Source organism: Jaculus jaculus, chromosome 14 (genome assembly GCF_020740685.1).
Source record: "Jaculus jaculus isolate mJacJac1 chromosome 14, mJacJac1.mat.Y.cur, whole genome shotgun sequence".
Classification (NCBI taxonomy): domain Eukaryota; kingdom Metazoa; phylum Chordata; class Mammalia; order Rodentia; family Dipodidae; genus Jaculus; species Jaculus jaculus.
Genome location: NC_059115.1, coordinates 13308535 through 13336338, shown reverse-complemented (window position 1 = coordinate 13336338; position 27804 = coordinate 13308535). Strand labels below are relative to the sequence as shown.

The window sequence follows — 27804 nt, the reverse complement described above, 5'->3', positions numbered from 1 at the left end:
TATCTTCCTGGTAATTTGAAAGGTTCATGGCTATGAAACATGTTTTTTCAATATTTTATTTTTATTTATTTTAGAGAGAGGGGGCAGAGAGAGAGAGAATTGATGTACTAGGGCATTCAGCCCCTGCATATAAACCCTAGACACAGATGCCACCTTGTGCATCTGGCTTACGTGCATCCTGAGGAATCAAACCTGGGTCCTTTGGCTTTGCAGGCAAGTGCCTTGACCACTAAGCCATCTCTCCAGTTCTGAAGCATCAGTTTTTATCTCTGGTTTGTTGTGGTATCTACTACTGTTTTATTATTTTATTTTATTGAGAGAGAGAGAAAATTGGTAAGCCAGGGCCTCCACCCACTGCAAACAAACTCCCAATGCATGCACCACCATATGTATCTGCCTTTACATGGGTAGTGAAGAATCGAACTCAGATCTTTAGGTTTTGTAAGCAAGTGCCTTAACTGCTGAGCCATCTCTCCAGTCCAATTTTTAGTTTAAGGTGCTTCCATAATGACTTCATAGTGGCTAGACTATGTTTGCAGTCCTGTTTCCTTGATGATCACCATCAGACTGGGGTGAGGTAGAATCACAAACTAATTTTTTTGTGGGGGGTTCAAGGTAGGGTCTCACTGTAGCCCAGGCTGACCTGGAATTCACTATGTAGTCTGAGGATGACCTTGGACTCAGGGTAATCCTACCTCTGTCTCTCAAGTGCTGGGATTAAAGGTTTGTACCACCACATCAGGCTTGGAATCACAGTGTTTTATTTGCAGTTCTCTGAGATGCACTCATTTAAAACACACACACACACACACACACACACACACACACACACATATGATGTATATGTATATGCATGTATATATATATATACATACATATATATATACACATATACATATATATATTATTTATTTATTTGGGAGAGAGAGAGGAGTGAATGGGTGTGCCAGGGCCTCCAGCCACTGCAAATGAACTCCAGACACATGTGCCCACTTGTGCATCTGGCTTATGTGGGTCCTGGAGAGCTGAACTGAGATCCTTTGGTTTTGTAGGCAAATGCCTTAACTGCTAAGCCATCTCTCCAGCCCAGGACCCCACTCGATTTTTAACAGCTTGGTGCTTCCCTGGTTTTTCCATAGGTGCCATTGGATTGTTCTTGTTCCTGGTAGCTGTCTCTCTGAAGACTCCCTCTCTGTCTTAGACAAGCTGGCAATGGCATCTTCTTTCTTCTCTGATTTTGGCCTGATGTGGTATCTGGAGGAGCTCAAGAAGAAGGAGTTTGTGAAATTTAAGGAGCTCCTCAAGGAAGAGACAGTGCAGCATGGACTCAAGCAAATTCCTTGGACAGAAGTGAAGAAAGCCTCCCGGGAAGAACTTGCCAACTTACTGATGAAGCATTACGAGGAAAAGCAAGCCTGGGATGTGACCTTCAGAATCTTCCACAAGATCAATAGGAAGGATCTCTGTGACAGAGCCACAAGAGAGAGTGCTGGTGAGTCCGTGGGGTGGGGACAAAGCTTCTTAGGAAAATGAAGATCATGTCACAGGTTTTTGTTTTAAAGGTTTATTTATTTGCAAGCAGAGAGAGAAGAGAGACATACAGAGAGAGTGGGCATGCCAAACTCCAGATGCATGGGCCACTTAGTACATCTGGCTTTATGTGGGTACTGGGGAAAGGAACTTGGGGCATTAGGCTCTAGAGGCAAGCACCATAACTGCTGAGACATCTCTCCATCCCCCATGTAATAGTTTTCTTTAATTTAAACTTCCATAATTATAGACAATAAACCATGGTAATTCTCTACCCCCCACTTTCCCCATTGCAACTCCACTCTCCATCATATCCCCTCCCCATCTCAATCAGTCTCTCTTTTATTTTGATGTCATCATCTTTTCCTCCTATTATGATGGTCTTGTGCCAGGCACTGCGAGGTCATGGATATCCAGGCCATTTTGTGTCTGGAGGAGCACATTGTAAGGAATCCTATTCTTCCTTTGGCTCTTACATTCTTTCTGCCACTTGTTCCACAATGGGTCCTGAGCCTTGGAAGATGTAATAGAGATGTTTCAGTGCTAAGCACTCCTCTGTCACTTTAATATATAATATATATAATATAATATATATAATACACAATAGAGATGTTTCAGTGTTAAGCACTCCTCTGTCACTTTATCTCAGCACTACAGTGCCTTCTGAGTCATTCCAAGGTCACTGCCATCTGAAAAGAGAATCTTCTCTAACCAGAAGTGAGAGTAGCAATAATATATAGGTATGGACATTAAGATAAGTGCTTACTGGGCAGTTTGGTGAACATAGGACATACATTTAGCCAGACACCAGCAGACGTTACACGCCTAGGGCTCACGACTTCCTTTGTCTTAGGTTTTCAGTATCAGGGATGTATTCCCTCCTGTGGAGCAGGCCTCCAGTCCAATCAGAGTGGTTGGTTTCCCCCATAACAGACATGACACTATTTCACCTGTTGGCTCATTGGCCTGGTGGCCAAATTTAAGGCTTTTGCAGTGTCTAGAGTTGTTTATCTCCACTGGTGATTTCTTTCTCTCCCATAGAATTGCATACAACATAGCTTTTTCCAGCTTTCTGTCAGCTGGTATACATGGAGGATGTTTTCAGCTCAACTCCAGCAGGATTTCTCAGTGACCTTGCAGCTCAAGTATGTGAAGTCCTTTAGCAAGAGGGTCTTACCATCTATTCCTGGCGGGAAACCAAGGGCCTTGACAATGGCCTGTAGTGTTTGGGCAAGGCATCAGGGACCTCCCTGACCAACAACTCATTGGAAAGGTATCCCATCTCTGGCACTGAAAATTTTCTAGAAACAATTTATGGCTACTGGGTGTGCCATTGTCCAAAAAAGTAGGTTTTCATATGACTTATTTTAACCTCTTAGATTTTGATTAGCCCTCCCCCATCTTTCCTTTACTCAGTCTCTTCCCTTGACCTCACTTAGGCCTTTCCATCTCCAGTGATCCATTCTTCTACTTACATATACGATACCATCCTCTTAAGTGCCCCCTTTACCCTTCTAGTCCCTTTGTATCTCCTTTCTAACTTACTGGTCTCTGCTACTGAGTTTTATTCCAACTCACATAGAAGTCCAAACATTTGTAGCTAGGATTCACGTATGAGAGAGACCATGTGATTTCTGGGCCTGGGTTACCTCACTAAGTATATTTCTTTCCAGACACATCCATTTCCCTGAAAATTTCAAAATTTCATTTTTCTTTACCACTGAATAGAACTCTATTGTATAAATGTGCCACATCTTCATTATCCACTCATCAGTTGAGGGACATTTAGGCTCGTTTCATTTCCTAGCTATTGTGAATAGAGTGGCAATAAGCATGGTTGAGCAAGTATTTCTAACGTAGTGACACCATTTAAATAAATTCTGTGTCCACCTATGGTTGGTCAGAAGGTTCTCTGGGACATGATTACCTTTGGGGTAGGAAGCAGCTTTATTTAGACATGGTACTTACACATGATCAAATATGTTCTATCCAGATGGGATCTGTTACCAGGACATCAATAATTTCACCCTAGCCTAAGAGCTTGCATCCAAACCAGAACCTAGACTCTAATATGAAGTGGGAGCTCTGTAGATTTAGCCTGGAAGTAGCAGATCATTGACAGACTGCAATGAACTGATGATAATGGGTATAATCATGGAGGTGTTCAAAAGCTACAGTGCTGAACAAATTTCTAAATTATCATTATGTCTGTATGTGTTTTGATTTTTATGTGGGTACTAAGGAATTGAACCCCAAACCTTCAAACTTTTCAAGTACTTGCCTTTAATCATTGAGCCATCTCCATGGCCCTTAATTTGTGTGTGTGGAGGGGTATGCACATGTGCACTAGGAGCTCTTGCGGCAGTTGAATGCCATCCAGCTTTACGTGGGTGGCTGAGGAATTGAACTCTGGTCAGCAGGCTTTGCAAGTAAGCACCTTTCACCTCTGAGCCATTTCCCCAGGCCCACAGCTGCCTTAGGTAGACATTCATACATATCAAACATGCATGAAACCTTTGTGCACATTTAGCATCCTTGTTGAACCAAATGGATGTGTACCAGAAAACTGTCTAGTTCTTAAACCACAAGGATTATTCTATACTTTAAAAACGTATTTCTTATTAGGTTTGTTTTCAAGTAGCATACAAAATAATGGGTTTCATTATGTATTTCCATATTACTTTTAAATTTTTCATTTATATTTTTATTTGCAAACAGAGAGAGGAAAAAAACAAGAAAGAGAGGAGAGGGAGGATGGGCACACCAGGGCCTCCAGCCATTACAAACGAACTCCAGATACACGCACCACCTCATGCATCTGGCTGTACATCTTGTTGAGCCTCCGCTTATGCTGCACCCTTTCCCACCCTTAGTAACCTTGTCTATTTTAGATCACTTGTGTTCTGTCACCCCCACATTAATCTCCTATTCTCCTCTCATGGTCCCCTGTCAAGTTTCGTAACCTAAACTCACCCATTCCCCACGCCCCCACACACACACGTGCACTGATGTATAACTTAAAATCTAGGATTTTCATGTGAGAGAAACCATGTGGTATTTGTCTTGCTGAGTCTGAGTTGCTTTGCTTGACATACGTATTTCCAGTCCCATCCATTTTTCTTGCAGATTTCATGATCTCAGTTGTCTTGGTGGCTGAATAAAACTCCATTATGTGGATGTTTCTGTACCTGTCACCTGTGGATGGACATCATTGTTCCATATGTTCAATGTTAGTTGGGTTGTCTGCAGTTTCATGTGTCGTGTAGGTGGTCTTGTATTGAGAGCAATAGCATTATCTTCTGTTTTGTGCTATACTAGTAGCAATGAATAGACATACACATGTGCATATATGTACATGTCTGTAGAAATAAGGGGTGACAAGCCTTTGACTTAGGAGGCCAGATAGTTGATGTTTTAGGCATTGTGGGTGACCCAGTCACAGACACAACTACTTGGTTCTTCCTCCATACCAGGAGAACCACTGCGTACACCACAGGAATGAAACCTCCACCCAAGTTCTAAAGAAACATTACCTACAGAGGACACACTGACCAGCTTTGCTCTGTACCCCAAGTTCACAGACTCCTGAAAAGATACACCCTGAGAATTAAAGTGTCAACCACCCAAAAAGAAGAGGAACTAGAAAGAAGGAGGGGTTCAGTGGAGAGGGGATATGAGAAAGGGGACAAGGAAGAGTTGTGGAGGGGCTTATGATCAGGGTACTTAGTGTATATGTATGGATATTGTCACTAAACGGTTAAAAAGATAAACAGAAAAGTGTCATAGTAAAATGTCATATACGTGATATACATATATATGTATATATTTGAGAGAGAGAAAGAGGCAGATAGAGAATAGGTGTGTCAGGGACTCTAGCTACTGCAAAGGGACTCCAGACACACGCATCAGAGAGAGGCAGGTAGGGTGAGTGGGCACGCCAGGGCCTCTACCCACTGCAAACGAACTCTAGACACGTGTGCCCCCTTTTGCACCTGGCTTATGTGGGTCCTGGGGAATCAAACCTGGGTCCTCATTAAGCTTCACAGGCAGGCACCTTAACTGCTAAGCCACCACTCCAGCCCATACATAAGTATTTAATTTTGATGTGATAAGCACTTTCTTCTGTCTCTTGCGCTCACTACCTCAGGACACACAACGCTATATCAAACCCATGTGAAGAAGAAATACAGAGACCTATGCTCCAGGGAATTCTTCACCGTAGCTCACGATTTCTTTGACCAGAAAATCACGGAAGAAGAACACGATTACTTTGAGCAGCTCTTTACAATAAAGACCATCAAAAAGCAGTCACGCACTGTGATCCTTAAAGGGGTCCAAGGCATCGGGAAGACGACCATGCTGATGAAGTTGTTACTGGCCTGGTCAACGGGCAGCATTTATCAAAACAGATTCTCCTACGTCTTCTACTTCTGCTGTCGAGAAGTGAAGCAGCTGGTATCCACCAGCCTGGCTGACCTGATCTCCAGAGAGTGGCCCACCTCCCCCGTTCCCACAGCAGAGATCTTGTCGGAACCCCAGAAGCTCTTATTCCTTATCGACAGCTTTGAAGTGCTGAGCTGCGACTTGACCCAAGCCGAGTCTGAGCTGGGCAGTGACTGTATGGAGGAGAGGCCTGTAAGAGTACTGCTGAGCAGCTTGCTCTGGAAGAAAATGCTCCCCGACTCATCCTTGATAGTGGCAGTAACCTCTGAAAATGCAGGGAGCCTGGAGGAGCAGTTGGAGAACCCAGAAGTGAAAAAACTCGTGGGGTTCAGCGAGAGCAACAGGAAGCTGTATGTCCGGTGCATGTTCCCAGACAGGAGTCAAGGCATGGCGGCCTTCAGCTTTGTGAGAGAGAAAGAACAGCTGTTCACCATGTGCCAGATCCCCCTGCTTTGCTGGGTCGTGGGCACTTGTCTGAAGCAGGAGATGGAAAGGGGCAAAGACCTGGCAGACACCTGCCGCTGCACCACCTCCCTGTATACCTCTTTCATCTTTAACTTGTTCACTCCCAAGGGTGCTAGTTGCCCAACGAAGGAAAGCCAGAATCAGCTGAAGGGCCTGTGTTCCCTGGCCGCAGAGGGCATGTGGACTGGCACACAGATGTTTAACAAGGAGGATCTCAAGAGAAATGGCATCCTTGACTCTGACATCCCCGCCCTGCTGGACACCAAGGTTCTAAGGAGGAGAGAGTCTGAGAACTGCTACGTCTTCCTGCACATCTCCATCCAGGAGTTCTGTGCCGCCTTATTTTATTTGCTAAGAAGCCACCTGGACCACCCTCACAAGGCTGTTGAAAATACCACGTTGCTGCTGTTTACATTTTTAAAGAGAGAAAAGGAACACTGGCTTTTCTTGGGGTGTTTCATATTTGGCCTTTTACATAAACAGGAACAAGAAAAGATGGACATATTTTTTGGCTTCCAGATGTGCCAGGAAATTAAGCAGCAGCTTTTCCAGTGCTTGGATGCCATCGGTGAGTCCAGAGATCTTCAGCAAGAGATAGACCAGCTGACGTTGTTTTACTGTCTCCATGAGATTCAGGATGAAGCCTTTGTACAGCAAGTAATGGCCTATCAACGTGAGATTAAGCTTGTAATCAAGGACAACGTGGACTTGATCGTTTCTGCCTACTGCTTGAAATTCTGCACTACTTTGAGGAAACTTTCCCTTTCAGTGGAAGATGTCCTTCAGGGAAATGAGAAACAGAGACCTGTGTAAGTCTCTTAAGTGACTTTTCTATATTCAGAATCTGTCCCTATACTCAGTGGTTTTGACTGATAGATGGGGTGGCTATGTGGGAGCATGATGAGAACCTCACCTCTTTTGCCAAGTAGTTTCCATCTTTTAAAAAATTTTTTTTATTTATTTGTTTTGAGAGAGACATACACAGAGAGAAAGATAGAGGGAGAGAGAGAGAATGGGCATGCCAAGGGCCTTCCAGCCTCTGCTAACGAACTCCAGACGCGTGCGCCCCCTTGTGCATCTGGCTAACGTGGGACCTGGGGAACCGAGCCTCGAACCAGGGTCCTTAGGCTTCACAGGCAAGCGCTTAACCACTAAGCCATCTCTCCAGCCCAGTTTCCATCTTTTAAAAATATTTATTTGAGAGAGAGAGAGAATGAGGTTGCCAGGGCCCCCAGCCACTGCAAATGAACTCCAGATGCATGTGCCACCTCGTGCATCTGGTTTATGTGGATACGGGAAAATGGAATCTTGGGTCCTTTGGCTTCACAGGCAAGCTGCATAACTGCTGAGCCATCGCTCCAGCCCTACCGTGTTTTGAGATATGTTATTTTGGCTGTGGAGATGGCTCATGACTTGCCTCGAAGACCCTGAGGACCTAAGTCCAGCCCCCAGAACACATGTAAAAATCCCAAGCATAGTGGCACATGCCTGTACTCTCAGGTCTGGGGAGATGGGAGACAGATAGATCCCTGGGTCTTACAGGACATCTAGTATAGCCTAATTGGTAAGCTAATGAGAGACCCTATCTCAAAAAAAAAAAAAAAAAAAACATGGACAGAATTACTGAGGAACCCCACCTGAGGTTGTCTTCTGGCATCCACACGCATGCATGCACCCCCAGATACACAACCTGCACACACACTGTTTTGTCATAGTTTTCTTGTGGGTTTTTTTTTGTTTTTTTTTTTTTTTTTGAGGTAGGGTCTTGCTCTAGCCCAGGCTGACCTGAAATTCACTATGTAGTCTTAGGTTAGACTTGAAGTCGCAGTGATCCTCCTACCTCTGCCTCCCAAATCCTGGGATTAAAAGAGTGTGCCACCATACCAAGCAACCATAATAATTTTTAATTATTTTTTATGCACATTTATGGAGTAGTGTGATAACCTCAGTATGTGTGTACAATGTATGATCGACATGGACTTTTGGGGGGTGGCTGTGTATACACTGAAATACAGCCCGAGCTTTTTAAAATGTTTTATCTATTTAGTTGAGAGAAAGAGACAGACATAAAGAGAAACAGAATGGGTGCACTAGGGCCTCCAGCCACTGCAAACAAACTCCAGACTCATGTGCCACCTTGTGCATCTGGTTTACATAGGTACTGGGGAACTGAACCCGGGTCCTTAGGCTTTGCTTAACTGCTGAGCCATCTCTCCAGCTCCCATCTTAATTTTTTACCATTATTATTTTAAGACATAATTTTACTAAGTTACATGGACTGGCCCATGCACTCGTTGGCCTGATCTTCTGGCTTCAGCCTCATGGGTAACTAGAATTTCAGGCCTGTACCACCAAACCTAGCTAGATGGACTTCTGAGGAGACATAGACCTATCCGTAGGGCTTTCCTTTGCTTAGCCACAGTGGCCTCATTCTCAAAGTAGCAGTGATGTTTGCCACTATGCTGTGAACATGGGGTGTGACAGAACTTGTCAAGGGTGTTTCCCTTCCCCTTCTCAGATATCAGCTGATGCATAACAATGATTGTTTATGTCATTCCCCTAGGATCATTCTTGGGCAGCTTGCCTCCCAGTTGCAAAATACCTTTATCTTAAAATTGCTATAAGCAGATGGGTGTGGTAGTACTGCCTTTAATTCCAGCACTAGGAAGAGGTAGGAGGATCACAGCTAGTTCGAGTCCACCCTGAGACTATATAGTGAATTCCAAGTCAGCCTGGGTTAGAGCAAGACCCTACCTTGAAAACTGGTGGGGGAAAGAATGGCTATAAGCTGAGACTTGGGCTGGAGATATGGCTTAGCAGTTCAGGCACTTGCCTGTGAACTCCAGTCCACTTCCCCAGGACCCATGTAAAGCCAGATGCACATGCAGTGGCTAGAGGCCCTGGAGAGCCCATTCTCTTTATCTGCTTCTTCCCCCCCCCCCATAAATAGATAAATATTTAAGTTTAGACTCATTTCATGCTCAGAATGTGTAGTAGGCAAGTTGCATCATGATGCAAGTGAGAAAAGTAGGCTGATAAATCAAGAACATTACCTAAGATTTCACACAGGAGGCAACAGTGATGTAACGGCTAAGCCTGAGCCCAGGAAACCATGCTTTGGTATTAGCTTAATGGCTCTGGCATCCTGCCTCTCACCTTTTGCTACAAAACAGTCCAGACTGGATACCAGGGAGGGTTTCTCAACTTCAGCACCACGGAGTATCTGGGGTGCCTCTCTGCCCCTCTTTGTTGGGGAAGCGGTGGCACTGTGCTGTGCATTAGAAGATGCTCACCAATATCCGGGACCTAACAAATCCAAAAGCACCCCTAACTCAAGTTGTAACAACCAGAAACACATCCAGACCTTGCCAGGTGCCAGGTTGAGAACTGCTAAAATGAATTGAGCTTGCCTGACAGACCTTATCTTTAAAGGAAGATCTGTCAGCGATGTTTTCTTTGGGAAGCTAGTTTATTTTGCTCACATGCTATGAATAGATTGAGCTAACTCTTCAACCTTGAAAAGCATTCCTTTCTTCTTTACAGGCCAGCTTTTAAACTCAACTGTTGGCACCAGATTTGCTCTGTGTTGTTAACAAATAACGTCCAGGTACTCCAGGTGAAGGACAGTAAACTGGACGAGTCAGCCTTCATCATCTTGTATAATCAGCTAAAACAGCCCAAGTGTCCCCTTCGGAGCCTTAAGTAAGTTGAAGGTCAACTTTGACTCCATGATTTCATAGAACCAGTGAATTCTCATGGACTCGCGTGTGGGTGAGGCTAACTGCATCCACTAAGACTTACGATCTAGACTACAGTCCCTCCTCCTCAGCACTACTGATGTTTGTTGCAAACTGTTCTTTGTTGAGGGGCTGCGCCTTGAGTCATTGGATGTTGGGGAGCATCCTCTCTGTCATCTTTCTAAATGCTGGCAGCTACCTCTAGTGTGAAACCAGACCTATCTCCAAACATTTCCCAGCGTCTCCTGTGGGAGGAAAATCACCCCGGTTGAGAAACAGTGAAGTGTGTTGGGTTGTGGATTTGTTGCATTCTTGTTGTTTAGACAAAACACTTGACCAGAAGCAACATATAGAAGGAAAAGAGTTCAATTCGTCTTAAAGGTTTTTTTTTTTTTTAATTTTTTAATTTTATCTTAGAGAAAGACAGACAGAGACAGGGAGAGAGTGTGTGTTGTGCCAGGGCCTCAGCCACTGCAATGGAATTCCAGATTCTTGCACCACCTAGTGGGCATGTACGACCTTGTACTTGCCTAAGTTTTATGCATCTGGCTTACATGGGATCTGAAGAGTCGAACATGGGTCCTTAGGCTTCTCAGGCAAGTGTCTTAACCACTAAGCCACCTCTCTAGCCCTCATCTTACAGTTTTAAGGGAAGGTTTTCCTTTCATGGAGGGAGGAGCCTGATAAGAGCAGGAAGACCGTATCATCACATCATCCAGGAGGAAGCAGAGTAGGTGAATTGGACTTAGAGCTGAGCTGAGTCCCCTCAAGTCCTGTCTCCAGCGAGACACTGCCACCAGCCAAGTTCCACCACCTTCTGGTGCAGTGCCTACCAACCGGAGATTAAGTACTCAGACACATGAAGCTAGTTACAGTCAGACCACCACAGGTTTTAATACTAGAGTATTAGAAAGCTTGTCCAACCTGTGTTTGTCTTGTAGGGTAAATAACATTACCTTCTTCTGCGAGAGTCAGCTGTTCTTTGAGGTGTTCCTCAGCAACACAAACTTGAAGCGCTTGAACCTCAACCACACCACCCTTTCCCGTGAGGATGTACAGCTGCTCTGTGATGTCTTGCTCCACCCGGAATGCAACATAGAGAAGCTGCTGTAAGTCTTGCTGTGTGCCCCGCTCACTGACTCAGCCATGAGGAGGTCTGCAGTGTGTCACAGGGGCGCTGTTTTCCATGCTTCATGCATGAACATAAGTCTCCTGGAGAACGGCTCAAAGAATGTAGAAGTTAGTTTCTAAATGGGTGTGACACTTTGGAGAACTGTTTGATTCTGTCTGGTTTTCATGCATTCTGGCATGCCCAAAAGCCAGAAATCTCACCACTTACATGCATATTCAAGTCCAGCTGCTGAGAGATGGGCACTAGGCCATCTGTGGAAGGTATTCCTATCTGGAAAGTGGAAATTCCCATGGATAGGAAGGCAAATGTGGAAGCTGTGGTTATAGTCTCTTGTTCCAAGAGAAATGAACTGCCTACAGTCACAGGCAAAATTTTGGATCAATCTCAGGTATTGTTGGTAGAATAAATTTAATTCAAAACAGGTATCATGGACTGGAGAGAAGGCTTAGCAGTTAAGGTGTTTGCCAGCAAAGCCTAAGGACCCATGTTCGACTCTCCAGATCCCATTAAAGCCAGATGCACAAGATGGTGCATGCATCTGGAGTTTGATTACAGTGTCTGGAGGCCCTGTTATACCAATGCATTCTCTCTCTCTCTCTCTCTCTCTCTCTCTCTCTTTCTCTCTCATAAAAAACATAATAAGTAAATAAACAGGTATTATGTGGCTCAAAGTTAGCAAGACAGTGCTGGAGGTTAGTACAATGACTTTCATTCGGATCATGATAATTTTTGTTAGGATAGTGGCAAGGAAGATAAATATGGTCTATTTCTTGGCCACATGCAACAACATGGGGACATTAAATTGAGGCAAGTCATTAGCCAGTGCTTGCAATATTTGGCAGTGTATTTTTTATGATGCTTCAGTATTTTCAGTCAAGTAAAGTTATCATCTGGTACTCAGCATCTGTTTACCTTCTGTCATGTCCAGGCATACATATGCCACTATGTCACTTCTTTTTTTTTTTAATTTTTTTAAATTTATTTATTTGAGAGCGACAGACACAGGGAGAAAGACAGATAGAGGGAGAGAGAGAGAATGGGCGCGCCAGGGCTTCCAGCCTCTGCAAATGAACTCCAGACGCGTGCGCCCCCTTGTGCATCTGGCTAACGTGGGACCTGGGGAACCGAGCCTCGAACCGGGGTCCTTAGGCTTCACAGGCAAGCGCTTAACCGCTAAGCCATCTCTCCAGCCCACTATGTCACTTCTTATAACTCTGTCTAGCCAGACACCACAGAGGCTGTGTTCCACTCAGGGTCAGCGCATTACAGAAAGTCCAGCGGGGTACAGGGCATTCAGGGAGATGAGTTTGGGGAGTAACAAACATTAATTCCCTGAAGGATAAAACCAGCTGTGGTGCTGGAGAGATGGCTTAGCAGTTAAAGTGCTTGCCTGCAAAGCCAAAAGATCCAGGTTAATTTCCCCAGTACCCACATAAAGCCAGATGCACAAGGTGGCGCATGCATCCGGAGTTCATTTGCAGTGGCTGGAGGCCCTGGTGTGACAATTCATTCTCTCTGTCTCCCCTCTCTATATCTCTGCTTGCAAATAAATAAACTTATTTATTTATTTATTGAAACAGTTGTGGTCAAACAACTGAAAATACCAAGTGCAGCTGGGACACACAGTTTCCCCAGGCACAGTGCAAGGTGAGGTGATGTACGGACACGGCTGAGTCTGTGTGTGTGTCTCAGATTATCTCTTGTTGCCTAGTTAGTGGGGTTCATAGGGTCAAGAACACTGTCAGGGGATCAGGGAGGCGCCTAACCTGTAGAGGAAAAGCAAGGGGACAGCAGGGCAGAAGCAAAAACAACAGGATGTGATGTCCTCTCTCCCCTCAGGCTGACAAACTGTAACCTGTCGTCTGAGGATTGCGAGGTTCTTGCCTCGGTCCTGCTCAGCAGCAGCAAACTGAAGCACCTTAACGTCTCGTGCAACAACTTGGGCAAGGGTGTGCCCTCGCTGTGCTCAGCTTTGTGCCACCCGGACTGCGTCACGGAGCTCTTGATGTAAGTGGGCACTGGGAGTAAGGAGGCCACTGTGGAGAACCATGGTAGCAGTTTGGACACATACTTGTTGACTAAAATCTGTCCATTGATGGAGCCCCATTGCCGAGATTTCAGAGCATAAGTTTAAGAATACAAAAGACAAGCTAGACCCCCCCACAATGCACGACTCACAATCTCCATGGGGATAACTGGCATCTCCAACAAGGAGGGTCCCTTCAGAGTGGGGGGGAACAGGAATAAGGGCAAGGATGGTACCAACATATGCTGTTCACACACTAAGTACGTATATAACTCATAAAAAAATTAAAGTCTATTTTTAAAAAGAGACAAGGTAGGCCTAGAGAAATTGCTTAGTGGTGAAGGTGCTTACCTGTGAAGTCTGAGGACACATGTTTGACTGTCCAGATCCCACATAAGCCACACAAAGATGAGGCAAGTGCAAGGTCACACATGCCCGCTAGGTGGCTCAAGAATCTGGGATTTTGAATGTAGTGGCTGAGGCCCTGGTGTGCCAATTCTCATTCATTCTCTCTCTCTAAAATTAAAAACAAAAAGACAAGCTAGGTCTAATTTGTAAAACACCTGCAATCCCAGCTACTCAAGAAGCTAAGAGGCAGGATTGGAGGTTCAAGGTCAATCTGCATAACTTAGCAAGATCTTGTTTAAAATTAAAAAGTAAAACAAGGCTATGGACAGCTCAGTGACAGAACACTTGTCTACCATGTCTAATGGACCCACGTTCAATCCCTACTGTCCCTCCCCAGCATCCTGCATAGCAGCTGGTGCATTTTCTCAGACTTGTTGACTTCCCGAGTCTCTGGAACTTCTTGAATGTTTCAGTTTTCTAACTAACATAACCTTGGGGAGTAGGTGTATGACCTTTAAGTTTCAAGTCTCCGAGACTTGCTGAATCACAGCGTCCCTTCTCTCTTCCAGAGAGAATACTTCCATTCTGAGGAATCTGCTACACACCACCACCTCACATCTAAGTCCATGCCTTACCTGGTCTCAGAGTTTGAACTAAAACTTAGGTCCTAGGGTATTAGCAGTGATCTTTTATGCCATATTTTCTTATTCACTTCATTATCAGTTTTACCTTATGATCCCTCTCTTATATAAGTAAGAAGAAATGAAGGGAGATGTGTACATAGAAGCCAGAAGTTTATGGTCTCCCTTGAGTACGTAAGATTGTGGAAACATTACCCTCAATGTGAGGTCAAGTGAAACTGGCTGGGTGTCATGTCCCCTCCTTTTCTCCCATGATCTGTCTCCACAGCTTGGCTAATTGCCACCTCAGTGAGACCTGCTGGGTAAGCCTGTCTGACACTCTTCTGAAGAACAAAACCTTGAGTCACCTAGACATTAGCGCCAATGACCTGAAGGATGAAGGACTGAAGATTCTCTGTGAGGCCCTGAGACAGCCCGACAGTGGCATTCAGTCCATGAGGTAGGTTTCCCTGAGGTTGTCACTGGAGACCTGGCTGTCCCGTCCACAAAGCCTATAATGTCTGCCTGAGACTGTGGAGGTTAGAAACATTTGACTTCAAATTCTTGAAGAGTTTTTGTTGTTGTTGTTGTTGTTTGTTTTTCCTGAGAACTACACGTACCTTGACTTCTGTATGGCAGGTTCAGTGTATGGGTGGGTGGTTACTCAGTGCTTCATAGACATAAGAAATGGAGAAGGGAAATTATGACTTGGAGCCGAGTGATGGTCACATGGTTATTATAAAATGTCAGCTATCTGCTGCAAGATGACTACATATCATCAGGTGAAAAAAAAATAGACCTAAGCATGTCAATGGTGGGGCGGGGGCCTCGCCCTCAGGTATTTGGGAGTGTGTATGAGTCCAGTCCTAAGAGCTGTGATGAACTCTTTAAGCTCTGGTAGTTCATGCTTGCTGGTGTTGGTATCTCCTTGCTACAGTTATTTCTCTTCTTGGATCTAAGAAAGGGAGCTAGCTTCTTCCACCATTGACATTGACATTGTTCCCCTGGATTCTGTAAGCCAGGAATAAACCCCTTTCCTTCCATTAAAAAAAAAAAAAAATGCGCAATTCTGAATATAAGGATGAATTAGTTCTTTTTCTCATCACTGTGGCAAAACACCTGATGGAGGCAGCTTAAGGGAGGGCGGGTTTCTGATGGCTTATGAGATCTGATACCGTACAGCCCATTATGGATGGAGGTGGAGTGAGTGTCAACGCTCCTCGTAACTTGTAGATCAAAATTAGAGAGGATGGGACAAGAATCAAGTCTAGGGTATAACTGGGAAGACTGTTCCCCAGTGGCCGGTGTCTGGGAGCAAGTCTCCTAAATTCCAAAGGTCCAGTGATCTTCCAAAATAGCACTGTCATCCTGAGAGCAAGTGTTCAGATATATGAACCTGTGGGAGATGGTCCAGATCTAAACCATAAGGCACAGTACAACATGGAAGAGACCCCAATAGTCCACATGGATATTAATATGCATAAGACCCCATTCTCTCTGCCTCATCTCTCTCTCTCTCTCTCTCTCTCTCTCTCTCTCTCTCTCTCTCTCTCTCTCTCGCTCCAATATATTAAGAAATAAATAATATATTTAAGGGGCTGGAGACATGGCTTAGCAGTTAAGGCAGTTGCCTGTAAAGCTTAAGGATCCAGGTTTGATTCCCTAGTACACACATAAGCTAGATGCACAATGTAGTGCATGCATCTGGAGTTCATTTGCAGTGGCTGGAGGCCCTAACACACCCATTCTCTCCCTCCCTCCCTCCCTCTGTCTCTCTCTCTCCCTCTGTCTCTCTCTCTCCCTCCCCCCTCCCTCTCTCCCTCCCTCCCTCCAATAATTAATGTGCATGAGACAAGGGTTACTTTGGAAAACATAAAGGGAGTAAAAGAATAAGAAGGTTTTGATTTTAACAGACTTGATTCCATGTTACAAAATTAAAAAGTACTTGGATAAAACTTAGTATTGTGGTTGTTGGTTTGGCCTGGCCAAGTGGATGAGCATCCCGTGATCCAGTGACTTTCCATGAGAAACCCAGAGATGTGTGGGATTCAGGAGAACAATGTTGTCTAATGTATTAGGAAATCTCAGTTTAAAGCTTTTTGTCCTTGCTGGGAGAGCAGGCTAAATAATAGAGTGAAAGACCAAGGTGGATTCTTTGTCTTTTTTTCTAGTGGTGGCTTTAACTAGATATATCATAGAAACCAAGGGCCACTAAAAATGTCAGATAAAATATATTTTATTTTAATACTTTGAAATGTTTGATTTTATTTATTTATTTGAGAGTAAGAGACAGACACAGAAAGAGAGAGACAGAATGGGCTTGCCAGGGCCCTAACCACTGCAAACAAACTTCAGACATATGTGCCACCATGTGTATCTGGCTTATGTGGGTACTGGGGAATCAAATCAAACCTGGGTCCTTAGGCTTCACAGGAAAGTGCCTTCACTACTAAAAGATCTCTGTAGCCCTGTTTTAAAAACATCTATGGGCAGGGCATAGTGGTACACACCTTTAAAGCCAGTATTTAGGAGGCAGAGGTAGGATTACCATGAGTTCAAGGCCAGCCTGGGGCTACAGAGTGAGTTCTAGATCAGCCTGGGCTAGAGTGAGACCTTACCTCAAAAAAAAAAAAAAAAAAAATCCATGAATCCCATAAGGAATAAAAGTCCAGAGTTTAGTTTGGAAGGGAAAAACTGATAGGAATCTCAAAGCAAAGAGCAGACTTTATTTAGAGTGTAGGGTCTGAGAGGTTGATGCCCCACATTCCAGTGGCTCTATGACCCCAGAAACAAGAGTGCATAACTGGGTGGTACGTGGTGGGAGGCCTTATCAGCCTTGGGGTTGGGAGTAAGGACGTTCTAGCTGCAAAATTAGGAAGGGGGAAACAAGACCATGGGAACTACGAGCTGTCTGGAGTTATTTTCGTTTTCCAGGGTGGCAAGTCAGCAAGTGGCTTCTTGTGGCCTAAGATCAAGGGGGCAGGTGCCTATCTCTTGGGAAAACTGTGGCTCAAGTTTGCCTGCAAGTCTGCAATCTCCAGAGAAATCTCCTGGGGATTTTCCAGGGTTTGTTTGCTAACTCCTTCAATTCCCAGCACTGGGGAGAGAGATTTAAAAAAAAAAAAAAACATTTAAAAACTGCACATGGCACATGGACTGGAGAGATGGCTTAGCGGTTAAGCGCTTGCCTGTGAAGCCTAAGGACCCTGGTTCGAGGCTCGGTTCCCCAGGTCCCATGTTAGCCAGATGCACAAGGGGGTGCACGCATCTGGAGTTCGTTTGCAGGGGCTGGAGGCCCTGGCACGCCCATTCTCTCTCTCTCCCTCTATCTGTCTTTCTCTCTGTGTCTGTCTCTCTCAAATAAATTAATAAATAAAAATTTTTAAAAAACTGCACATAAACCAGGTATGGTGGTATGTGCCTTTTTTTTTTTTTTTTTCTTGAGGTAGAGTTTCACTCTAGCCCAGGCTGACCTAGAATTCATTATGTAGTCTCAGGGAGGCCTCAAGCTCATGGAGATCCTCCTACCTCTGCCTCCCGAGCGCTGGGATTGAAGGCGTGCGCCACCACGCCCAGCTGAAGCGTGCCAGCACTTGAGAGGCAGAGCTAGGAGTATCACTGTGAATTCCAGGCTGGCTTGGACTAGAGTATGAAGCTACCTAGAAAAATAATTTCTCTTTGCACTTTAAACATATCTAGAAGCTGAACAGAACTATGTAGTAAGCTACACGTCGGCCTGTGGTGGCTTGAACCGGGTGTCCTCTATAAGCGTATGTGTCGGAATGCTTGCCCCCCGGCTGGTAAGCTTGGGAAGTAGAGCTGTGCTGCAGGAGGTGTGTTGCTGGGCCTGGAACTTGAGGTTTCCTAGCCCCTGGATTGCTAGTGTCAGTTGAGTCACTCTCCTGCTGATGTCTGCCACCTACTGGGGTGAGGAGGTGACATTCACACAGGGATTCAAGAGGTCAGACACACAGAGTGGAGCTCTCAGAAACAAACCCGCCCGCACCTGTTCAGATCAAAGCAAGTGTGTCACAGATAGTTCTGGAAAGAATGCCCTTCCGCGAGTGTTGCCAGGACAGCCACGGGAAGGAGGAATTCGGTAGCACATTGCTGTCTTTCTTTCCTCAATGCCAAACCAGCATGGAATGACCCTGAAGAGCCATATAGTAGTTCCCTTCATATCAGTTAACTCATGGTCAATTGTGGTTCAAAAATAGTATTTAGAGGCTAATGAGATGGCTTAAGAGCTAAGGTGCTGCCTGCAAAGCCTAAGGACCCAAGTTCAACTCCCCAATACCCATGTAAGCCAGATGGACAAGATGGCACATGCTTGTCTGTGAAGTCTGAGGACTCAGGTTTGATTTCCCCAGGACCCATGTAAGCCAGATGCACAAGGTGGTGCATGCATCTGGAGTTCGTTTGCGTGGCCGTAGGTCCCTGGCATGCCCATTCTCTACTGCCTCTTCCTCTCTCTCTCTCAAATAAATAAATTTAATATTTAAAATAGTACTTAACAATACTATTTTATCCTTTTTAAAATTTTTCTCAATATTTTTAAATTTTTATTTTCTTTATTATTTATTTGAGAGACAGAGATAGAGAGCGAATGGGCACACCAGGGCCTCTAGCCACTGCAAACAAACTCCAGATACGTACACCACCTTGTGCACCTGGTTTACATGGGTCTCAGGGAATCAAGCCTGAATCCTTAGACTTTGCAGGCAAGCACCCTAACTGCTAAGCCATCTCTCCAGCCCTCAATATTTTTTAAATTTTTATTTACTTATGAGAGAGAAGGAATGGACATACCAGAGCCTCCAGCCAATGCAAATAAACTGCAGATGCATGTGCCACCTTGTGCATCTGGCTTACATGGGTATTGGGGAGTTGAACTTGGGTCCTTAGGTTTACATAGGTCCTGGGAATTGAACCTGGGTCCTTAGGCTTTGCAGGCAAGTGGCTTCACCTCTAAGCTATCTCTCCAGCCCTGTTTTAACCTTTATTACAATATATTGGTATAGCTGTTCTGTGTTACTGCTCATCTTTTTGTGTGTCTAGTGTAAAAATCAAGCTTCAGGCTGGGGAGATGGCTTAGTAGGTAAGGCACTTGCCTACAAAGCCTAAGGACCCATATTTGACTCTCCAGATCCCCATAAGCAAGACACAGAAAGGTGAGGCAAGTGCAAGGTCGCACATTCCCACTAGGTGGCGCAAGCATCTGGAGTTTGCAGTGCCAGAGACCCTGGCACCAGTTCGTCACCCCCCCCCACCCCCGGCTCTTGTCTCTCTCTAAAATAAAAATGAATAAAAAATAAATAAAAATCGAGCTGGGCATGGTGGCACGTACCTTTAATCTCAGCACTTGGGAGGCAGAGGTAGGAGGATCGTGTGAGTTTAAAGCCACCCTGAGACTACATAGTGAGTTCCAGGTCAGCCTTGCCTGGAATGAGACCCTACCTGGAAAAAACTGTGATAAGGCTGATTTTTTTTTTTTTTTATCAACATATCGTAGAAACGTGTTTTCTGCAGAGTGTGGTCCTGCCTGTAGTTTTAGTCATCCACTGGGGATTGAAACCTGTCACCTTCGGAGAAGAGAGACCCTTGTGCTGTGATTTTCTTTTGCAGATTGCAACAATGTCTCATCACTGCGAAGGGCTGTGAAGACCTTGCCTTGGTTCTCACTGGCAATCAGAACCTAAAAAGTCTACAGATTTCAAACAATAAGCTCGAAGACGTTGGCGTGAAGTTGCTGTGTGAAGCCCTGGCACATCCCAACTGCCGCTTAGAGAGTATTGGGTGGGTACCCTCAAGGTCATGACTGTGTCTTAGTGAGTGACAAAAGATAGGGTGTTGATAGGCAGGAAGAGAAGGAAAACACTCCATAAGCATGACGTAGCACTTTAGCTGCGATTGTGTAGCAAGCCACTCCCACACCTCAAGCCTGTGGACAATGAGCTTGAACTGTTGGTTGGTTGCTGGCCTGGCCTGGCCTGGCCGATCTCAGCTGGACATACTTAGAAAGCTTGATCATAGGCTGGGGAGATGGCTCAGCAGTGAAGGCGCTTAACTGCAATGCCTAACAACCCGGGTTAGATTCCCCAGGACCCATGTAAAGCCGGATGTACAGCAAGGTGGTGCATGCATCGGGAGTTCATTTGCAGTGGCTTGAGACCCTGGTGCATTCTGTGTGTGTGTGTGTGTGTGTGTGTGTGTGTGTGTGTGTGTGTGTCTATGTGTCTATGGCTGTCTCTGTCCATTTCAGTCAGTCTTTCTCATTGCAAATAAATAAAATATTCTTTAAAAACAAAAAGAGCCAGCATGATGGCTCATGCCTTTAATCCCAGCACTTGGGAGGTAGAAGTAAGAAGATTGCTGTGAGTTCAAAGCCACCCTGAGGCTACATAGTGAGTTCCAGATCAGCCTGGGCTACAGTGAGACCCTACCTTGAAAAAATAAAATAAAATCTATTGGGGGAGGAAGGGAAAAGAAAGGTCCTTCATATGAGGGTTGGGACCTGAGTTAATCTCACTATCAAGAATGGAGCGACAATGAACGGATGGTTATCCACTGGGGGTGACAGGGGAAACTGGACCACATCTTACTAACTCGTTAGCCTGGCCTTCCTGAAGTGCAGCTGTTGGTGCCGCCAGAACTGCTATGGACTGAGTAGCTCAGAACCTTATTGACTCAGTTGTAGAGGCCAAAAGTGAGGCCAAGCTGTCAGCAGGGATGGTCCCTTCTAAGGACCAAGCAAAATCTTTTCAGGCCTTTCTGCTTGACTTGTAGGTTTGGCCACCATCTTCCTATATCTTTGTATCATTTTCCATGTGCCTAAATTTTCTTTTATAAAAGGATACAACCGTTACATGAGATTAGAGCCCATCCTAATGTCCACATTTGAACTTAATGGCCTCTGCAAAACATTATCTCCAGGGGGCTGGGGAGATGGCTCAGCAGTTAAAGTGGTTGCTTGCAAAGCCTGCTGGCCCAAGTTCAGTTCCCCAGTATCTACATACAACCACAATGCATCTGGAGTTCATTTGCATCTGGTTCTCTTCTCTTCTGTTCCTCTCCCCCCCCCCCCTGTAAATAACAATTTTTTTCAAAAACTTTATTTCCAATATCAGTCACATTGTGAGGTGCCTGGGGTTCAGACTTCAACATAAATTTTGTGGGGATATAATTCTCCATAGGAGAATCTCAAAGGTTCAGATTTTAAAGTAGGCAAGAAGGGGGTGAAGAGATGACTCTGTGATTAAAGGCACTTCTTGGAAAGCCTGTGGCCCAGGGTCAGTTCCCCAGTGCCCACATAAAGCTAGAGGCACTAAGTAGTGCATGCATCTAGAGTTCATTTGCAGTACCACAGGCCCTAGAACACCCATACACTCTCTATCTCTATGTGTGTGTGTGTGTGTGTGTGTGTGTATATATATATATGTATATATATATATGTGTGTGTGTATATATGTGTGTGTGTGTATATATGATGTGTGTGTATATATGTATACATATATGTGTGTATACATGATGTGTGTATATATGTATACATATATGTGTGTATATATAATGTGTGTATATATACATATATGTGTGTATATGATGTGTGTATGTGTATACATATATGTGTATATATGATGTGTGTATATGTACATATATGTGTGTGTATATGATGTGTGTATATGTATACATATAAGTGTGTATATATGATGTGTGTATATACGTATACATATGTGTGTGTATATATGATGTGTGTGTGTATATATGTATATATGTGTGTGTGTATATATGATGTGTGTATGTGTGTATATATGTATATGTGTGTGTGTATATGATGTGTGTGTATTTATGTATACATATATGTGTGTATATATGTATATATGTACATATATGCATACGAGATGCCCAGGAGTATGCTTAGAACTCACAAAGCCTTGCTCCTATTGTATTATCCAAGGCATTCCAGATTCAATGGCTGGGGCAACAGATTATATTAGTGGAACAAACTTCAAAGGTCCCTTCACAGCCAAGGGTACACAGAAGCGTGGACAGTTGTGGCCATATCCACCACAAAGGGAACGTAGGATGTCATGAACCCTGGACTGTAAGACACCATCCCCAGAGACTGTGGGAGGAGTCTGGCCCACTTCCCACTCGTGCGCTGCTGCCCCCTGGCGGAGCTGTTCCTGATAGCTGTGTGGTTTTCTTGCAGGTTGGAGGAATGCGAGTTGACCAGTGCCTGTTGTAAGGACCTTGCTTCCGTTTTCACCGTCAGTAAGACCCTGTGGGGAATCAACCTGTTGGAGAATGATTTAGGCTACAGTGGTGTGTCCATGCTGTGTGAAGCCCTGAAACACCCAAATTGTCCCGTATATGTGCTGGGGTGAGCTAGCCTCTGTTCCTCTTTGTGAGAGTCCCTAGGGCTAAGAAGGGGCCTGAAGCATGTAGTCACTGCAGCCAGTCGCGTGGTATTCAAAATAGAGATAAGGCGCTCTCTCCCTCTCCTGCTGCTGCTGCTGTTGTGGAAGAAGGAGATTGCATATGAAGTGTCTAGTTTCCAGAAGTTTCTCCTATGGGCCCTGCTCTAACTCCCAAGACCTTATTCATGGGTGGGAAGATAGCTCAGTCACTAAAGGGCTTGCTCCACAAGCATAGGAAGCTGACTCTGGGTCCCCAACAGTCACGTAAAAGCTGGGCGTAGCAGCGAGCACCTGTGACCCTGGAACTGGGCAGACAGAGGCAGGAGAGCCCCTGGGGCCTGCTGGCCAGCTCCTCGAGCCTATTCTGAGTTTAGTATGAGACTCTGTCTCACAAGGTAAATAGGGTAAATGTGATTGAGGAAGACAACTGATGTGGACCTCTGGCCTGCATACATACACGGCATCCATGCACCTGGGCACATACATATATCCCACACACTTAAAAATATATGTAAATGGGCTAGAGAGATGGCAGTTAAGGCACTTGCCTGAAAAGCCAAAGGCCCAGGTTCAATTCCTCAGTACCCAGATAAAGCCAGATGCACTAGGTGGTGCATATGTCTGGAGTTCGTTTGCAGTTGCTAGAAACTCTGGCATGTCCATTTTCTCTCCCATGCTCTCTCCCTCTCTCTGCTTCTCTCTCAAATTGTGTGTGTGTGTGTGCATGCATATATATATATACATATGCGCGCACACACACACACACACACACACACATATTAAGAAAGAAAAAAGACCTTATCCCAGTGACTGCTGAGTGCCCAAGTACTGGTAGCATTTGATGCTGTTATAATTTAAATTATAATGTATTCATATAATCATAAATATTGCTTATGTTTACTCAAACAACTTTTGAGTAAAGACTTTTTGGGGGAGGGGTTCCGAGGTAGGGTCTTACTCTAGCTCAGACTGACCTGGAATTCACTACGTAGTCTCAGGGTGGCCTTGAACTCTTGGTGATCCTCCTTCCTCTGCCTCTTGAGTGCTGGGATTAAAGACAAGCGCCACCATGCCCAGCTGAGTTAAGACTTTTTTGTTTAAATATTTATTGGCAAGCAGATAGAAAGAGAAGAGAGACAGCCGGGCGTGGTGTCGTGATGTGAAAGCATGCCTTTACCAACATTCTGTTTTCACTTTCAGTGCAGCATTCAATAGATTACTTGAGACACTCAGCCCTTCAATGTAAAATGGACTTTGTGTTAGATGATTTTGCCTACCTATAGGCTAATGTGAGTGTTCCTGAGCATGTTGAAGTTAGGCTGGGCTAGGCTAGAATGTTCAGTAAGCTTATGTTATTAAGTCCATTTTCTACTTAGGATATTTTCAACTTACAGTAGGTTGTCAGACTGTAACCCCATCATAAACTAAGGAGCGTTTGTATTGATAAATATGACCTATATTTGTAAATATAGTTTAAATATGTAATACAGATTTATATTATATGCATCATAAATATATAATTCTATCACTTTTACATGTATAAGCTATTTATAATATCTAATATGCACCAGTCATATAAATCCTCTGGATGTACTTATCCCATTCATTTTTCCCCTGTTTTCAAACCCATATGAGATCAAGGTAGTTTTAGATACTTATTTAGGCTACTCATTTCTAGAAAAAGGAAACTCTGTCAGGGTTGTCCAGCCTTTTGACAGTGTAGCTAGATGATCATCTACAAAGTCTATGCTGTAGAATCACACAATTGAGTTACCAAAATAATAAAATCACAAAATAATTTCATAATAGTTTACAATTTTGCGTTAAGTGTATTCAGAGCTATTTTTTACCACATGTGTCAGACAAACTTGCTGGGTGTGAGGTTACAACTTTATAGCTGTAGTACTGCTGTCTGTCTGGTGAAGATACAGGGTTCATCTTCCATGGGTTTTTGCTTTTGTTTCATTTTTCATGGTAGGGTCTCACTCTAGCCCAGGCTGACCTGGAATTCACTGTGTAGTCTCAGGGTGGCCTTGAACTCACAGCGATCCTCCTACCTCTGCCTCCTGAGTGCTGGGATTAAAGGCATGCGCCACCATACCTAGCAGGTTCATCTTCTTAAAGTTCATTCCTATAAATGTCTTTCTGGAAATACTGGGTGCCCACACCATGTCCTTCTCTGGAGTTTTGCTGGAGATTTAGAGTGTGCAGTACTGGAGCTGAGGCATAACAAGGCAGGAAGAAGCAAGCTGTCTGCCATTTCTGAGTCAAGGTGCTTGGAGTTTTATTCTAGTTCAGCCAGGCCACACACTGGTCCTCTCCAAATGTTTGGTCTTCAAGGTAGGAATCATTATTTGCCATGAGAAATATGGAAATATAAATCACACAATGATAAATATGATAAAAATCAAATCAGTGAGTTTACATCACTTATTTACGTCACTATTCCTGCCATTTCCCAGATGTGGAATGTCTCACAAAGGTGTGAGCTGGGATGGGCATTTGCACTAAGGGACATGAAGGAGGAGGATGAAGTTACCTGTGGGGTTGCAGTAGATCCCAGACAGAGACAGGCAACATTAGCACAGAAGAGCCAAGATGCAATGACCCTATATCCTCTTGTCTGATCAAATCAGTAATGGGAGGTGGTTCACAAGGTCAGTGCTCCAGACCTAAGTTGCTGTGCTTACTGTAACCCTTTCCAGTTTTCTGGCCTTGGGTCAGTTCTTAGCATCACCTGCGCTCAGGGGCTGCCTCAACACAGAACAATAATGGTTCCCTAGAAAGGTTTTGGGAAATTTTAATTTAATGACATATACATAATAAACTCCTAGTAAAGTTCCAAGACCAGACATTCAGCTAATAGAAACTATTATTGTTCTATGATTTTATTTTTTAGAGAGAGAATTGGCTCCCCAGGACCTCAGCCACAGCAATCGAACTCCAGATGCTTGTGCCGCCTAGTGGGCATATGTGACTTTGTGCTTGCCTCACCTTTGTACGTCTGGCTTACATGGGGTCTGGAGAGTCGAACATGGGTCCTTAGGCTTCACAGGCAAACGCCTTAACTGTTAAGCCATCTCTCCAGCCTCTGTTTAATGATTTTAAAAAATGTTATATTGTATTTTATTTAGCATATACAGTTTAGGTAGTACTATGGCACTTTCAAATTTAGTTTGTTTTATTTGGTTTTCTTTCCCCTCAACTACGACTCCCCCCTTGCTCCTGGTATTCCCTCTTCTGTTGACCTGTCAAATGTGCATTTTTGCCCTTTCTCCACTGCCCTTCTTTTTATCTTGTATTACAGACTCTTGACTGCCATTCTAGCTTTTTAGGTTTTACCCACATTTGCCCCATTTATATACACACATACAAGCTAGGATCCACATGTGGAAAAGAATATAGTTTGGGGACTTTGTGAATTAGTGTCGCCTCACTTAATATAATTCTTTCCAGATCCATCCATTTTCCTGAAATTTTCATAGTTTTTTTTTTTCTTTACTGCTAAATAAAACTCCATGGTGTGTATGTACATTTGCATCATCCATTCACCTGTCTGAATGTTCCCCAATCGATTCAGGAGTTTTATTACAACTTGTTACTTGGTGTCACTATGGGGGGTCCAAGTGTCCAGCCCTGAGGTGTGTTTGGGGGCAGATCTGGAATTCCAGCCCAAGGTATGCAGAGAGAAGTCTTAGTTCTGCCTGGGTTCCTGCTTTTTGGTTGTCAGTTTTTTGTTTTATTTTTTGAGGCAAGTCCAACAGACTGGCCTTTTTTTTTTTTTTTAATTTTTTTTAATGTGTGTGAGAGAAAGAATTGGCATTCCAGGGCCTCCAGCCACTACGCTCAAAGTCCAGATGCATGCGCCACCTTGTGGGCATCTGTGGCCTTGCATGCTTGTGTCGCTTTGTGCGTCTGGCTTATGTGGGACCTGGAGAATCAAACATGGGTCCTTGGGCTTCACAGGCAAGCGCCTTAACTGCTAAGCCATCTCTCCAGCCTGGCTGTCAGATTTTGTTCTTGCTTTTGGTGGTAGGTTTTCTCTTTTTTGCCATTAGGGAATTTTCCCTGAATTTGTAAGCTTCAAAAAAAAAAAAAATCCCTTCTTCCTCCCATAAACTGTCTGGTCTGGAGTTCATTCCAGCAATGTGAAGCTGACTGCAACAGTGGGCATCTGGTCTGATTCCATTTCCTAGCTATTGTGAATAGAGAAACAATAAACATAGAGGTAGCAGAGAGTGTAATCCTTAGGTTAGCTGCCCAGGAGTGGAATAGCTGGATCATAACAAGGCAGTTCTATTTCTAATTTCTTGAGAAACCACTATGCTGATTTCTAGAATGGCTGTATGGTTCCCACTCCCACCACATCCCATAAAAGTATCTTCAAGTTTTTCCCCCATTTTCTACCAACTTCTAGTGCCAAATCCTAATGAACAGATGGAATCAGTGTCTTTAGTCATCAGTTCTGCACAATGACACCAAGCTGACAGCTTATGATGGACCATGGTTGGGCTGTAGAATTGACACCACAGAAATGGGCAAAGCAGCAGGCGTGGTTTGTGGAGGGAGTCTGTAAGCACGTGTGAGCACACCACTGTGTATCCTGAGCGTGCCCTTCCCCTTGGAGGCAACGCAGTGGTGTCTAAAGCGTGTCCTTGGTAGAAAATGTGGAGTAAAACAAGGTCCTGGAAAGCAGAAATAGAGGTGCAAATTAAGTAGAGCTGCGTTTTTCCTTTTTTTTTTTTTTTTAATTTTTTTCTGTTTTATTGACTTGAGAGGGACAGACAGAGAGAATGAGGCTGATAGAGAGAACGTGCCAGGGCCTCCAGCCACTGCAAACGAACTCCAGACGCGTGCGCCCCCTTGTGCATCTGGCTAACATGGGTCCTGGGGAACCGAGCCTCGAACTGGAGTCCTTAGACTTCACAGGCAAGCACTTAACCGCTAAGCGACCTGTTTAGCCCCATTTTTCCTTTTTTAATATTTTGCCAGGCTACGAAAATCTGACTTTGATGAGGAAACCCAAGCACTTCTGGAGGCCATGGAAGAGAGAATTCCCTACTTGACAATCTTAAGCAATGATTAA

General features: G+C 44.3%; 1 protein-coding gene across 1 annotated transcript; it reads left to right on the top strand.

Moving 5' to 3' along the window:
• Window positions 1-1212: 1212 nt before the first annotated feature.
• Nlrp4 (NLR family pyrin domain containing 4) lies at window positions 1213-27804 on the top strand. The gene is made up of 9 exons (XM_004671797.2): window positions 1213-1492; window positions 5678-7247; window positions 9982-10140; window positions 11117-11284; window positions 13147-13314; window positions 14591-14761; window positions 19927-20097; window positions 22511-22681; window positions 27711-27804. Exons 1-9 carry the CDS (start codon window positions 1213-1215, stop codon window positions 27802-27804), a joined length of 2952 nt encoding a protein of 983 aa, XP_004671854.2.